Source organism: Leptonychotes weddellii, chromosome 12, assembly GCF_054177405.1.
Source record: "Leptonychotes weddellii isolate Sample4059 chromosome 12, ASM5417740v2, whole genome shotgun sequence".
Classification (NCBI taxonomy): Eukaryota; Metazoa; Chordata; class Mammalia; order Carnivora; family Phocidae; genus Leptonychotes; species Leptonychotes weddellii.
The window spans coordinates 81,662,437-81,676,540 of record NC_138380.1 but is presented as its reverse complement, the minus strand read 5'-3'; the positions used below and the strand labels follow the sequence as shown (position 1 = coordinate 81,676,540).

General features: G+C 43.8%; 1 protein-coding gene across 1 annotated transcript; it reads left to right on the top strand.

Moving 5' to 3' along the window:
* The first annotated feature begins 2,113 nt into the window (after positions 1–2,113).
* Positions 2,114–13,990, top strand: SFRP4 (secreted frizzled related protein 4). Its single transcript, XM_006738594.3, has 6 exons — positions 2,114–2,886; positions 4,152–4,232; positions 4,329–4,394; positions 6,652–6,850; positions 9,295–9,358; positions 11,329–13,990. Exons 1-6 carry the CDS (start codon positions 2,442–2,444, stop codon positions 11,512–11,514), a joined length of 1,041 nt encoding a protein of 346 aa, XP_006738657.2. The 5' UTR covers positions 2,114–2,441; the 3' UTR covers positions 11,515–13,990.
* Positions 13,991–14,104: the final 114 nt, after the last annotated feature.

Below are 14,104 nucleotides of genomic sequence, written 5' to 3'. Positions count from 1 at the left end.
TTGATGGAATCTCCTGATGAATCCTTCACTGCTGCCCCACCCCAAGTAGAAGCACTAAAGACAGGCTGCCAGTGGACCTCCTGGGGGGGGGGGGCAAAGAGCTTTATAGAGGGGGCCTCTTACCTTCTCCTCCCCCCTTCTTAAAGGACATGCCCTGGGGAACATCAGGGCAATGCCTGCAGCATTGTGACTTGGTACTTGCTGGGACAGACGCAGCAGGTTCCAGCTGGCTGTGCCAGGGACAGCCCTTTCCAAGGTCGCCTCTTCCACCAACTCACAGGAAAAGGAGCCCGAATTCAGCTGTTTCTCAAAACTGTATTTTCTTCCCCTGTAGGAATTGGGGCTGCAAATATTTTTCACTAAGCCAGGGGGTTTAGACTCATTGGATATGACTGCTGCAAATGGCTGAAGATGTCATCTGGGTTATCCCCTTTGTGTGATATTTCATTGGCCTGGTCTGGCATCCTGGGAGCTTGAGACTTATCTGGAAATACCTCTTTAGGTTGGTGTGGCTGTGTTTGGACGCTCTGGGCTTCCCCTAAATAGAACCTGACTCCTTGAATGAATCCTGAAATATATTTGTGTCATTTGTCCTCTCAACTTACCATGTTTAATTCATGGTCCCTAAAAAAATAAGATAGTGCATTTAAAGAGCTTAGCACCACGCCCAGCCCATTGTAAATGCTCAATAAAATGCCAGCTGTATTTTTTGTTCTTTGGGCTATTTTAATTCTTAGTCTTGGTCAGAGTCAAAATTAAACATTGTGGGTCTAAGCTTTGGAGCCAAAAAAAAAAAACAAAAAACAAAATGAAAAAACAACTATCTGCCATATGTTCAGATTTCTAATTGAACTATGCTTTTATGTTTTTTTTTAAGATTTTATTTACTTATTTATTTGAGAGAGAGAGAGCACAAGCTGGGGGAGCAGTGGAGGGAGAAGCAGACTCCCTGCTGAGAAGGGAGCCAATGCAGCTCAATCCCAGGACCCCGACATCATGACTTAAGCCGAAGGCAGCCGCTTAACGAGTCAGCCTCCCAGGAACCCCTGAATTATGTTTATGAAGATTAACATTCAGAGACCACGTTTTCATATTCTAATGCCCTAAGAAGATATCATATACCAGAAATCTTACTGCCTGAAGACTGATGTACATTTGCAACAATAAAGCCTGCGTTTTCTGTGGAGACCTGAGCCAGCAGTTGGTTTTATTACCTTTTCCTAATAAAAATAAGAGAAAAGAGAACACAAAACATACACATTTGCTTTCCACGGTACACAACTTCTTACTCAAGTAGTTTCAAGAACATCAAAAATCAAGATTCTAGGCTGCTGCGTTGGAAATCGCTTGGCCTGAAGGGGGAAAAAGATCTTTCAGCTTGTGGTGTCCGGTGCTCTGTGTTTTCTCCTGGGTTTCATTCACATTGGAGAGAGGAATAGGGAGTGAGAAGAAGGAAGAGGAATGTTGGCGGATGGAAAACATTCCTAAACTAGAAGATGCTATTATTGCACCTTCAGGCATTTCTGTTCCTGGAGCAGGTACAGACCAAATGCCATTCTGGAAAAACCTGAGCCCAAACTCATGTCTTCTAGTCACAACAATAACAACAAAACCCAACTCCGTACAACTGGGGGAGGGGGCGTTTGTTTATATAACGTGTCTATCCGGTCCCACACAATAGTCTCGCCGCTCAGCGCTTCTCATGCCCCCTACTGGAGAAAGCAGGCATGCTTCAGAATTAAAGGGCCGCAGAAGTTCACATTTCCCTCCAACTCTGTACTTGGGGAACCTCTAAGGCAGAGAGGGCGCAAAGTTCAGCTTTGACCCAAATAGCGTCTTCGCCTCTCCTGAAATCCTCTCCTGCACCCTCTTGGATCCGGTGTCCAAAACGACTGCCAGACTCTGTTTCTTGGTGCGAAGAAAAAGGACTGGCCAGACTAAAAAGGAGGGACTTTGGGGAAATGCAGGATTCCAGCCCTGGGCTGCGGCCCGGAGGAGATGATGTCACCGCTCCGGCAAAGCGAGGGCTGGGGGGGGGGGGGGTGGTGCGCGGGTGCGGCCGAGGGGGAGCCCGCGCCGCTCCCGCCGCTGCCAAGGGAGCGTTCCGAGCCCACGTCAGGGGACGCGTTGGGATAAATAGGGTCCCGCAATGGCCGAGGCCGGCTGCGCTCGGAGCTGCCGGGTCGGGGACTGGAGCTGCCTGGGCGGGTCCGCGCCCCGCAGGCTGAGGGCTGGCGCTGCTCGCGCTCGGTGCGCCGGACGCCGGATACCCCCGGCCGCTCCCGCTGTCCCGCACCGCTGCCGACCGCAGCGCGGGCGGAGAGCCTCTCCCGTGCCCCCGAAGGACTTCCTCCCCAGGGAAGGGAGGACGAGAGACTAGGGGGACAGGAAGCCGGGGGCCCCTTCTGCCGGTCGGGGTGGCGGCGCGCCCGCGCAGTGCCATGCTGCTCTCCGTCCTGGCGGCGCTGTGCCTGGGGCTGCGCCTGGCGCTCGGCGTGCGCGGCGCGCCCTGCGAGGCGGTGCGCATCCCCATGTGCCGGCACATGCCCTGGAACATCACGCGGATGCCCAACCACCTGCACCACAGCACGCAGGAGAACGCCATCCTGGCCATCGAGCAGTACGAGGAGCTGGTGGACGTGAACTGCAGCTCGGTGCTGCGCTTCTTCCTCTGCGCCATGTACGCGCCCATCTGCACGCTGGAGTTCCTGCACGACCCCATCAAGCCGTGCAAGTCGGTGTGCCAGCGCGCGCGCGACGACTGCGAGCCCCTCATGAAGATGTACAACCACAGCTGGCCCGAGAGCCTGGCCTGCGACGAGCTGCCCGTCTACGACCGCGGCGTGTGCATCTCGCCGGAGGCCATCGTCACCGACCTCCCCGAGGGTGAGGCCGAGGGGAAGGACCGAGGGGGCGAGGGGCATTCTTGGCAGTTGCTGCCACGTGAGAACCGGGCGGCCACTTCTCCCGATGCCAGTGGGTGGACGGTCAGCACCCCCCACCCCACTTCCGAGGGTTGGGGGAGGTGGGAAGGGCTGGTGACCAGACTTTGGGGAAAAGTCTGGTTTCCCTACAGGAATTTCGGAAGCTGAAGAACACCACGTCCCATAGATTATGTGTGTGCGGGGTGAGGAGGTGCTTATAAGTGAGCCACTGGGGGCATTGTCATTGACAGAGAAGAGCGGCAATAGCAGGTGGGGCATAGGACGGGGCTGAGCCAGTGTTAAGCACTTTCGTTTAATCCTGAAAACAGTCCCACCGGGATTCTCCAGTTAGTGTCAGCTCTTGAAAACTCTTGCCGAAAAAGGCAGTACCAGTCATCACTCCCCACCAGGAGTGCAAGTTTGTAAATTTAGTTGTTCTGGAAAATTGTGACGTCTGTTTCATAGTCAAACTCTGTGGCGTCTTCCTTAACTGGATAACAACTTTTGCTTCCTTTTTTTTTTTTTTTTTTTTTTTTTGTCATTTTGCTGCTTTTCTAGGATGAAGGAGCAAGTTTAATTCCATTTCTTGAAATGAAACCTAAGAGCATTTTGCATGCTTTTATCCCGGACCCAGGTTCCTGCACATTTAAAGAGATTATGGTGTTGCCTCAGTGTAGTTTTTGAGGTTCTATCTCAGAGCATTGCCCAATACATGAAGGAGAAGTAAAGTGAAGGGAAAATCGAAACTCCTCTCTAATTCAAAGCTTTAGGAAAAAAACCATATTTATTGCTTACATTATATAAATGATAGAGGGTTATGCTTTGGGGAATTTACATATAGCTGTGGACTGTTTCTGCACTGCAAAAGGAGAGGTGGTGATTTGGAAATATTCTGGACATTTTGATTAGTGTCAACTGTCAACCTGGAAAAACCAACATTTTAAAATGGATTTGGAAGGGAAGTTAGCTGTTTGTATCAGCCAAGTCAAATGGACACGCATTCACGTCAATTTGTGCTCGATGGGTAAAATCTCACTCAAAAGTCTTCTTTCCTAAGCCCAGGAATGTCTGTATGAAAGAGGTAGTCGACAGTCATATGCCACTTTTACAATGTAGTGTTATTCTTTTGATACTGTGCTAGTGTGTGTCTCCAGATGGTTCTTTATTCCAGCTGGGTGAACAGGCTAAGTCACTGACCACACCCACGTGGCTCTGTGTGTGTTTCAGACGTTAAGTGGATAGACATCACGCCAGACATGATGGTTCAGGAAAGGCCTCTTGATGTTGACTGTAAACGCCTAAGCCCCGGTGAGTTCTTTCGCCTTGAGGTTCCCTCTTTGTCTCCTCCCCAGAATGGTTTCAGGACACTTTTCCAACTTCTTGTCTCTCTTTCGTCTCCTCCAGACCGTTGCAAGTGCAAAAAGGTGAAGCCCACTCTGGCGACATATCTGAGCAAAAACTACAGCTACGGTAAGTCATCGGACGCAACCATTCACCTGAGGACTTGCCACATTGCAAAACCAGCCACAAAGCTGATGACAAAGGGTTTACTTACGTGGGTTCTCGACGTGGGTTCCCGATGGCACAAACACAACTATAAAATGTCTTGCTCTTCTGGGTAAATTAAGCAAAACCAAAGTAGATTACCCAGGGAGAACAGTGATGTGGATCAGAGCACAAATTTGCCTTCAAGGTCCTCCTTGTCTTAGGGAGAAGGGCCACTCAGCCAGGCCAGCCCATCTGACCTGTTCTCTTCCTGAGGTTTCCTGAAGGATGGGTGAGTGATCCATGGGCTGGATTATCTGAGGCCCAGAGGCCCAGGAACTAAGACCTGCCCATCTTTCTTTTTACTTATAAACACCTGTTAAAAAAAAAAAAACCTGTAGATATTTAACATCTTAAAGGAATTGTGGGGAAATATGTACAAGTATTGACATAGTTTAAATGCCCTCCTCTCTTACTGAAAAGAACAGTCAGCACGTTCTTCAAAGAATCAGGCTATTTTTAATTTTTTAAGTAAATTTAATTCCATTATCATTTGAAAGTAAATTTAATTAAAAATAGGTTCTTTTAAAATATCTATTTGGGCTCCTTTATGTACCTTTGCAACTCTTAAATTACTTCTGCTGAAATAACAGGAACTGTTTAGGCAAAAAGGTCATTTTATTTGTTAACTTTGTTTTCCATAATTCAAACTGAAATTTTAAATCATGAACTTTATGTAATATTTCATATGTGAAAGTAGGAAGATCATGGCCATATAAAAGTGTGAAGGGGTGCCTGAGTGGCTCAGTCAGTTAAGCATTGCCTTCAGCTCGGGTCATGATCCCAGGGTCCTGTGATCGAGTCCCACATCAGGCTCCTTACTCGGTGAAGAGTCTGCTTCTCCCTCTCCCTCTCCCACTCCTCCTGCTTGTGTTCCTTCTCTTGCTGTGTCTATGTCAAATAAATAAATAAAATGCTAAAAAAAAATAATAAATTTTAAAAAATAAAAGTCTGAAAAACATAACCTTTTATTTGAATTGTAAGATTTGAGATTATACATAGCCAATGTGGGTAACTCAACCAAAGGGAAAAAAAAGCACTGACTTCCAGTAGCTTTCATTGTTGTTGTTTTAAAACTGTTTTTTGTAGATATTGTCTTAATCTAATCTACTTTTTCCCTCATCTGACACTATCCAGCCCTCCTTACTAACCAGAGTTTCTCCATAACTACTTTGATGATGAAACCATTTCTATTTAAGTCCTTTGGCTTCTTCATAAACCAGCTTTCTAGGACAGAATCCAAGACAGATCCGTGCGAGGCTGATTACAATTCCATGGAAGGCAGTAATAGCAAGGGACCAAAAGGGCCAGAATTTAAAGCTTGATCAGACACACTGATGTTAACAGCCATCTGTAATAAGAGTTATACTTCTGCTCACCACAGACCTGGCTTTGACAGTCTGTGCAATTAAAGGATTGAGAGCAGTGATCTTCAGAGACTCCTTCCAGTTCAAAAATGTTATGACTTTAATAACTTCCTTTGGAAGAGAGGAAGTTCAAGCATCAGACGGGTAGTTGGACCATACAACTTTAAAGTGGCTTCTGAGGGGCGCCTGGGTGGCTCAGTCGGTTGAGCGTTGAACTCTTGATTTTGGCTCGAGTCACGATCTCATGACCTTGGGCTTTGGGCTCAGCGGGGAGTCTGCCTGAGATTCTCTTTCTCCTCTCTCTCTGTCCCTCCCCCCACACGTTCTCTCTCTCAAATAATACATCTTAAAAAAAAAAAGTGGCTTCTGAACTCAAGAACATATGATCTCACTTCAGATAATCACAAGGCAGAGGATTAACAAATATTGACGTTCCTGACATGAATTTCCGGGTAGGATTTGGGCAAACAAACACGCAAACAAACGGGACTAATTTTAGGATTTTGAGGCGGGGAACAATCTGTGCGGTTCTTTATCAGCTGCAGCCGATGAGGAGCAGTGGCCGAGCCAGCGGCAGAGCCCCGCGGGAGCCTGCTTGTCCCCGCACACCTGCACTCTGCCGCAGGATCCGGGCCTCGGCAGACAATGCTGACAATCGGATTGTGTGGGCTCCTTGCCTGTGTCTGGGCAGCGTGGACATGACCATAATTACAGGAGGGATTCTTTAAGAGAGGTTCAGGAGTTGGCGCGGATGCACCATCCTTCTTTGTCTTCGAAGGCTCCATCAACACTTCTGTCACTTTTTTCAATCGCAGTCATTCATGCCAAAATAAAAGCCGTGCAGAGGAGTGGTTGTAACGAAGTGACCACCGTGGTGGACGTGAAAGAGATCTTCAAGTCCTCGTCCCCCATCCCTCGAATGCAGGTCCCGCTCATCACAAATTCTTCCTGCCAGTGTCCTCACATTCTGCCCCACCAAGACGTTCTCATCATGTGTTATGAGTGGCGTTCCAGGTAGGCACGAAGGGGCAGAAGCAACTGCACGCTGCTTCTAGAAACCTGAATCTCATTTAACAGGGATGGTTTATTTAAAAAAAAAAAAAAATGGCACCAGTAGTTCTTTTTTAAAAGACAACTAACTAACTAACTAAATAAACAAATCGATCATTTTAATAGATGCCACTGTTACCATATCACATATCCTAAATATCATTGAATTCCTCATGGCATTAAGGAAAAATTGAAATAGGACTATTTGAATGGAATCTTTAAAAATCAAGTTCAGAATTCATTAAGCGACTTGAAAAATCATAGGCAGATATACTACTATGAGTTAAAACAGTTCTTTTCAAACCATTCAAATCAATCTTAGTGTGGCAAATCCTGAATATTTTTTAAGAGCTCTTTAACAACTTACAGATCGAGTAAAGACGGCCATTTGAGATGACAGTTCCACATTTTCTTTATATACAATATAAATGTACAGTATTTGTTTGATAGACCATCACACACACATACACGGTCAGACTCACACTCACACACACATACACGCATATCTCTGGGAGTGTGCGTCCCCACCTCTCTTTCCTTGGCATCTTTTTATATACTGGTACATTCCTTGTAATGGAAAAATCAAACTCTTCAGACCAGGTTCCAGGAAGGACCCCATAACTTGCTGCAGGATACATCTCCAACAAAATGACTCCTTTTTTATATAACCAGTCTTCCCTTTGATTCCCTGCCATTAATGCTTATCTGTTTCTTCTGGATACAGCTATGGACTGTTTCTCCAAAACCCCTTTTGAAACTGACCTCACTTGAATACTTCCTTGATCTGTATCCTGTCAGTATTTGGGTACCGTCCTCGCACCGTGTATACCACCTTGTGTTCTTGGCTTTAAAACTGTTCTTCTACTCATAACTTGTCTCTCTGAAGAAGTTGAATGAATGAATGTTGACTGAAGTTTCTGGGCTCATCTCTTGCATAGTATTTGTACCTGCTACAGAACGAGATGCGGTTCTGGGACCGTACCAGATTGCTAGTCATTAAATCCTATTGGGACAGATGAATGGATTATAAATGAATTAAATAACATCTTTCCTGTCATCCTTTCTGTTCACTTATAGACTTATTATAATTCTGATGAAAATACCAGTAAAAATATTTTTGAATGACTGGGAGTTATGTCTTCATAATTGATGCTGATGATCATTTGAAGGAACAAACGGGCAAGGGCTTGTAAAGGAGATTTTGAAAATACCATTTGAAAGGAGATCTGCCTTAGGAGAAACAGAAAACTGGTACCGAGCTACACTTGCTAATGCCATGTGGGGCAGGAGTACACATGTAGGTAAATAACACAGAGGAAGCAGTCTTGAAACAGATTCTAATGCATAAAATAACTGATTGTGAAGGAGATATGGCAAATCAATTGGACATGAATATATTATTTAGTAAATGTTGCAGATATTTTTATTTGGAAAACTAGTACATATTTTCACTTTATACTGTACTATAAAATAAATTTCAAATGGATTAAAGAGCTATTTTTAAAACATAATCATAGAAGATAAAATCAGGTGAATAGATATGTGAAATCTGAAAGGCAAAATACTTTACAAACATGAAATTAACGTAAGAAATTACAAGGGCAAAATGTCAATATAGACTTTTGATGACATAATATCATGGACATAAAAATTACCCAAAAAGGCCAATAAATATTGAGAAAAATATTTGCAATGGTTATGACAAAGCAATAGTAACCTTACTGTATAAAGAGGTCATATAAGTTCATATTTGGTACATTAAGACTACAATATATAAATAATGTGTACATAAATCTATACGGACAAGTTCCAGAAGAAATACAAATAGTATTAAATTTACCTCTTTAATTCTCCAACCCAAATTAAAAAATAATTTGAACGAAAGTTCAACCATTCTGAAAACAATTTGGCCTTGTGCATGGAAAACCTTGAAAAAAGACATATTCTTTGGCCCAGTAATTCTACTTTCAGAAATCTGTCCTAAGGCAATAATAAGTCAGTGCACACTAGTATATATATACAAGGACATTCGACTCAATGCTGGTAATAGTAGCTAAGCAAAAAGAGGTTCAACAGTAGAGAAAGGCCTAAGTGTATTATGCATATCATTGTTGAAATATTTTATGGTTATTAAAGCTGTATTTTTTAGTTATTCTAATTATATGAGAAAATACATATAATAGAATGATTAAAAAATGTACAGTATGATCTCAATATACAGTGTGATCTAAACACATATATATAGGGACAAAGAAGAATAAAAGGAAATGCTAGTAAAATATGAATGGTATACATGTGGAGTGTACAGTTAAGAGTTATAAAGAATTTTGGCTTTTTACAATTTTTTGGATTTTTAAACTTTTTCCTTTCATAATCAGAATTGCTCAAGATCAATTACTTTTTTTCAGGATGATGCTTCTTGAAAACTGTTTAGTTGAAAAATGGAGAGATCAACTCAGTAAAAGATCCATAGTAAGTATAATTAGCAACACTACGAATATGGAGTTAAGGGCATGTGAAGAAATTCTTTAGAGCTGGGGGATTCTTCACATTCTTCTCTCTCCAGGCCCTCAGGGGGCCTGCAATAGCGGTACAATTTGCCTTTTGAATAAGTAGTTAAGAGCACAGCTGTTCTGACTTGGAAGCTGTAGCATTAATCTCTCTTCAGCCTCAGAGGTGATTTGGTTGCATTCAATACGGATCGACTGATTATTTCCAGGTTAAATTGGTGTTTTTTTTTTTTATCTCTTTATGGTATTTTATTTAACTATTTTAGCAAAATCAGTCAGGTACTTGAGCAGAATTAACATCCAGAGGTCTTAAAACAGACATAGACATGTAAGGGTGTGAATACGCAATTCTAAAATTCATTCTGTCTCTGTACAAAGCATAATCTTTCCCTGTGTTTAAGATAATTTTGAGGCTCTTGTCAAAATCAGTTATCTACAAACTGTAATCATTCTGTGGCCAAATCCCTGATTTTAGTGGTAACATCATGGAAATATTGGTAATTCAATTAAGGGAGTTAGAATAATTTTTTTTGCCCAGAGATATGAGATCACACCAGAACTAAAGAAATCAGGTCATTGGTTGGAAATGTTTAAAGCGTCCCCTCTCCTGAAAATACGTTTAGATGTATCTAGGAGAATTTGTGGTTTCCGGTTCACGAAAGGTCTTACAACGGCCTGGGGCCTCTCAATTTGCGAGGGAAAAGACTGATGGAGAAGGTAGTTTGAACACAGCCTCTCCTACTCCGTGCATTTTGGAATAACACAACGGTCACATCTGAGCTAAAAACTCAGGAGCTGCTCAGGAGCGCGCTTAGCCTTACTGGACAGAAAATTCTAGTGGGATTGGTTATCCGGTTTCCAGGACTACCGTAGATTAGAAGCATCAATGTAGAAAGTCAGTCCACCATAAGAACCTGAGAGGAAAGCAAGCTTTCAGGAATCATAGAGCTGTTTGGGCCATTCAGTTTTGCAGCAAACATTCCAATATGCTTCAGTGAGAATTTGAAGCTAGCACCATGTAATAGCAAACGTGATGAGTTCATTATTTCAGAACAGACTAGACTTGTGCCCTGGGAGGGTGGGGACTGTGTTTCTCATTTCCCTGCATTTCTAGTGCCTCGGACAATGCCTGGCCTGTGGTCATGCTCACACTCTTTGCTGAATGAAATACACTCTGACCAAGTAGGGGCGTATGGGTTATGCTAAAAGGCAATGTCTATTCAAGTGGACCCACTTTTTCAGTTTTTTCTTACATGCTGCTGTTTAAGCGAATAGTATTTCTTTATAAGCAGTGAGTCCTTTTCTATGAAGGAAACAACTATCCAGAAAGTCTCATTTCTCATCGGTTCTGGGTGGCTAACACTTGAGCGGATTACTAGAGGTGGGAGGGGCTCTGTCTTGGATGGAAGAGCATTAGGTGAACCCAGCCACAAATGCGCTGGGAGGCCCCCTGGCCTTCCTTGTGGGCTGGGTAAACTTCAGCTCTCTGCGATGTCAGAGCCTCTTTAGAAGGCTTGGCAGTGCACGAATGTCGCAGCACAGGGCGGCGGGGCCAAAGTGCCTGGCCTGCGGTCTTGGGCCCCGGAGTCAGACTGGTGAATTTGGTTCCCAGCTCTGACATTTGTCAGCTGTGTGACTGGCTGCAAAGGGGCCGTGTGTGCCCTTTCCTGGCCACGACTGTGGTGTCCAACCTAGCAGGGCTGTTGGGAGCTTCCGTGAAATGAATGGGTATCAAGACTTCATCCCATCTTGAGCGCTTCTCAAATCCTCTGGTGTGTGCCAAGTGCCCGGCAACGCAGTCTGGCGATTTTATTCATTGTTGTCACGACTCAGCTATTACAGGGGGGGAAAATGGCATCGATTCTGACATCAGTTTCCCAGCATTACACAGTGCGATGTCTCTGACGGTCATGTGTGCAAATTGCCTCCCAGCAGTGGGAAGAGAGGCTGCAGGAACAGCGGAGGACCGTTCAGGACAAGAAGCGAACAGCGGGGCGTACAGGTCGTAGCAACACCCCGAAGCCAAAGGGAAAGCCGCCTGCTCCCAAACCAGCCAGCCCCAAGAAGACCATTAAAGCTAGGAGTGCCCAAAAGAGAACAAACCCCAAAAGAGTGTGAGCCAGCCGCCTTCCAGAACCGAGACTGCCTCTCAGGCCGAGGCCGGGCGCTGCCCAGCCAGCCTGGGGAAGGCCCCGCTCCCCTTGCCTTAACAACTGCAGAACTCCTCCTACACACATCTTGCGGCATTTTTCTTAATGACCTGCTTCCGTTTTTCTTTTTCAGCCACCACAAGCCGTAGTGGTAGGTATGTCCTTTGGTGTGGAAGGTCTATGAAAGCTGAAAGCTGGTGGACAAATCTTCTGGCGGCATTCAGAGTAGCCTTCGTGGGGCCTACTCTGGGAGATCTCTGTGTGGGGAAAAGATGCTTTTGGTTCTTACCATTTGACCTAATATGTGCATTGTAAAATAAATGCCATATTACAAACAAAACACTCATTTTTCTTTTTACAATATGTTTTATTTCAGTTTGACTTGTGCTGTTAGAAGGTTCGTGATAGTCTAAGATGTGATTGAAAATACAATGATTCTAAGGAGGAAGGCAAGAGGAATGAATGTCTAAAAGATCTTTATGTGTTTGCTGTTCGCGGAAGAATTTCTGTGATGAAAGGAGGATATGGAAAATTGAGGTATTGAGGAACAACTAGAAAAGCAGGATATGGAAAATTGTAATGATTCTTTTTTTTTACAAAGAACACTTTCAGCTCATTTTTAGCTAGAAACTCTAGAAACTAAAATAATAATAATGATAACTAAATAAATAAAAGGGAAAGGCAGACACACCACATCTGGATCCTTGTTTCCTGACTACCATGCCGGGGGTGGCAAGGCTCTGAATTCACATTCATGATGCTTCTCATTAGTAATCGTTGTGTGACACCAGAAACAGAGTTCGTTTCTCCTATTACGATTTATGTACCAGTGACTCAACCCCCAAGAATTTTACACCCCTGGATGTGGTGCTCATCTCATCTCCCAGGACATCCTAGGTATCTTGATGCCAAGCCTGAGAGAATTTTTCTCTCTGCGGAGAGCTGGTGCTTACAAAGTTCCCGTGGGCCCAATGGGGGGAGGGCCAGGCCTCCAAAGTCCCTGCTTCTCAGCCGGCCCTGGTACCCCGCTACACCCCAGCTCTGCACTTGGAACGACAACTACAGTCACCTCGCCATTCAAGGAGGTAGAGGAACAATCTGAAAGCTGAAGTATAAAATCTCCTTTAGCTTTCTCAATGTCCCTGCTTCTCAGAGAAGGCGTGAAGTGACCTGTCGTGCTCACACAAGATCATCAGACACATAATCTCCCTTCATCTCTGTAGCCATCGGGACACAGAAGTGAGGTGTGTGGGTAAGCCCAGGGAAAGTGGAGAAATGGGGTTAATAAGAATGCGGGCATGGGCTCCCCTCTTCTCTGTCACCACCGCAGGGCGCTGGAGTTGAAGGAGTCCAGTAGATGGACCCACATTAGGGTACCAGTAAAATACTCGGTGTATGTTTCTGCTCCCTTAGAGGCCAAACTTCTCCGGCCCTTAAGGAAAGCAGGAGAGAGGTTCAGCATAGCATCCGCACCAAAGAAACCTACGCAAGGCCGTTAAAAGGAATTGGCAGCCGAGTCTACCTCCTCAGCGTTGTAGGGATTCTCTGGGGAGGGGAATCAGAAATGGAACTCTCCATGGAAGTGGAGAAAAAACATATGTAAAAAAAGTCAACACCCTCAGTACAATTCTGAAGGTTATAAGAGTTTGGAGAGGACTACATATTTAAACATTGTTTAAATATTTAACTGAAATCGCGTATTGAATATTAGACGAAATGTAATACTTCATTAGGAACACTAACACATTATACAGTACTTAACTAAGCACGCTTATACATTAGACAAGATGTAACCAGGCACATATATCAGTTTGATTAAATGAGAAAAGATGAACCAGGCCACTTGGTTTATTTATTATGAAAAAGTCAAAAACGAACATCAGCCCACACTGAGAGTAATATGACAAGTACGGTAGTGGCCTTTGTGTGAGAGCTAAAAATTTCTTTCTCTCCCTTCAATATATTTTCCATCGAAATGCATGTGAGAGGAGAAAAATAAAAATATATGGAAAGGAAAGCTGAGGTATTGAAATGAGAATTGTTTGAGAGTTGGATTACTTTAGTGAGGAAAAAAAAACTTATTTTGCAATATTTGGATCAGCAAATCTCATAATTAAGGACAACTGCAGGCATTTATTTTTTCAATAATTTTGTTGGTCTTTTAATAATATAGTAAACATGTGTTTTCTATAAAGTATTTAATAAATGCATAAAATAAAAATAGTGGAATTAAAATCCTACCTTATCCTACTTATAGCTATGCAGAGGTAATCACTGTTCGTATTTTGGTATACAATTTTCCAGGTGTTTCCTATGCATTTATGTAATGATTTGAGGGAAAAAAACCTAGGAGCTTATTATACATACTGTTGATTAACCTTCCTTCTTCACTCAGCCTCTTATTCAGACTAGTTCTCATGTCAATAAAGCTGATTGCCACCTCATTTATAATGGCTCTGTTGTATTCCGTGGTATGCGTTACTCGACAAACCCTTATGTTAGAGATTCAGGTTGTTTCTTAACTGAACATACTGAATAACTGAATCAACATCTTGATA

What these genes read in the sequence shown, in the direction of transcription:
- SFRP4 (XM_006738594.3), top strand. Translation starts at nt 2,442, where the DNA reads ATGCTGCTCTCCGTCCTGGCGGCGCTGTGCCTGGGGCTGCGCCTGGCG. An exon ending in CTGTAAACGCCTAAGCCCCG is followed by an intron (nt 4,233 to 4,328) that starts GTGAGTTCTTTC and finishes CGTCTCCTCCAG; the next exon opens with ACCGTTGCAAGTGCAAAAAG. An exon ending in GAGCAAAAACTACAGCTACG is followed by an intron (nt 4,395 to 6,651) that starts GTAAGTCATCGG and finishes TTTCAATCGCAG; the next exon opens with TCATTCATGCCAAAATAAAA.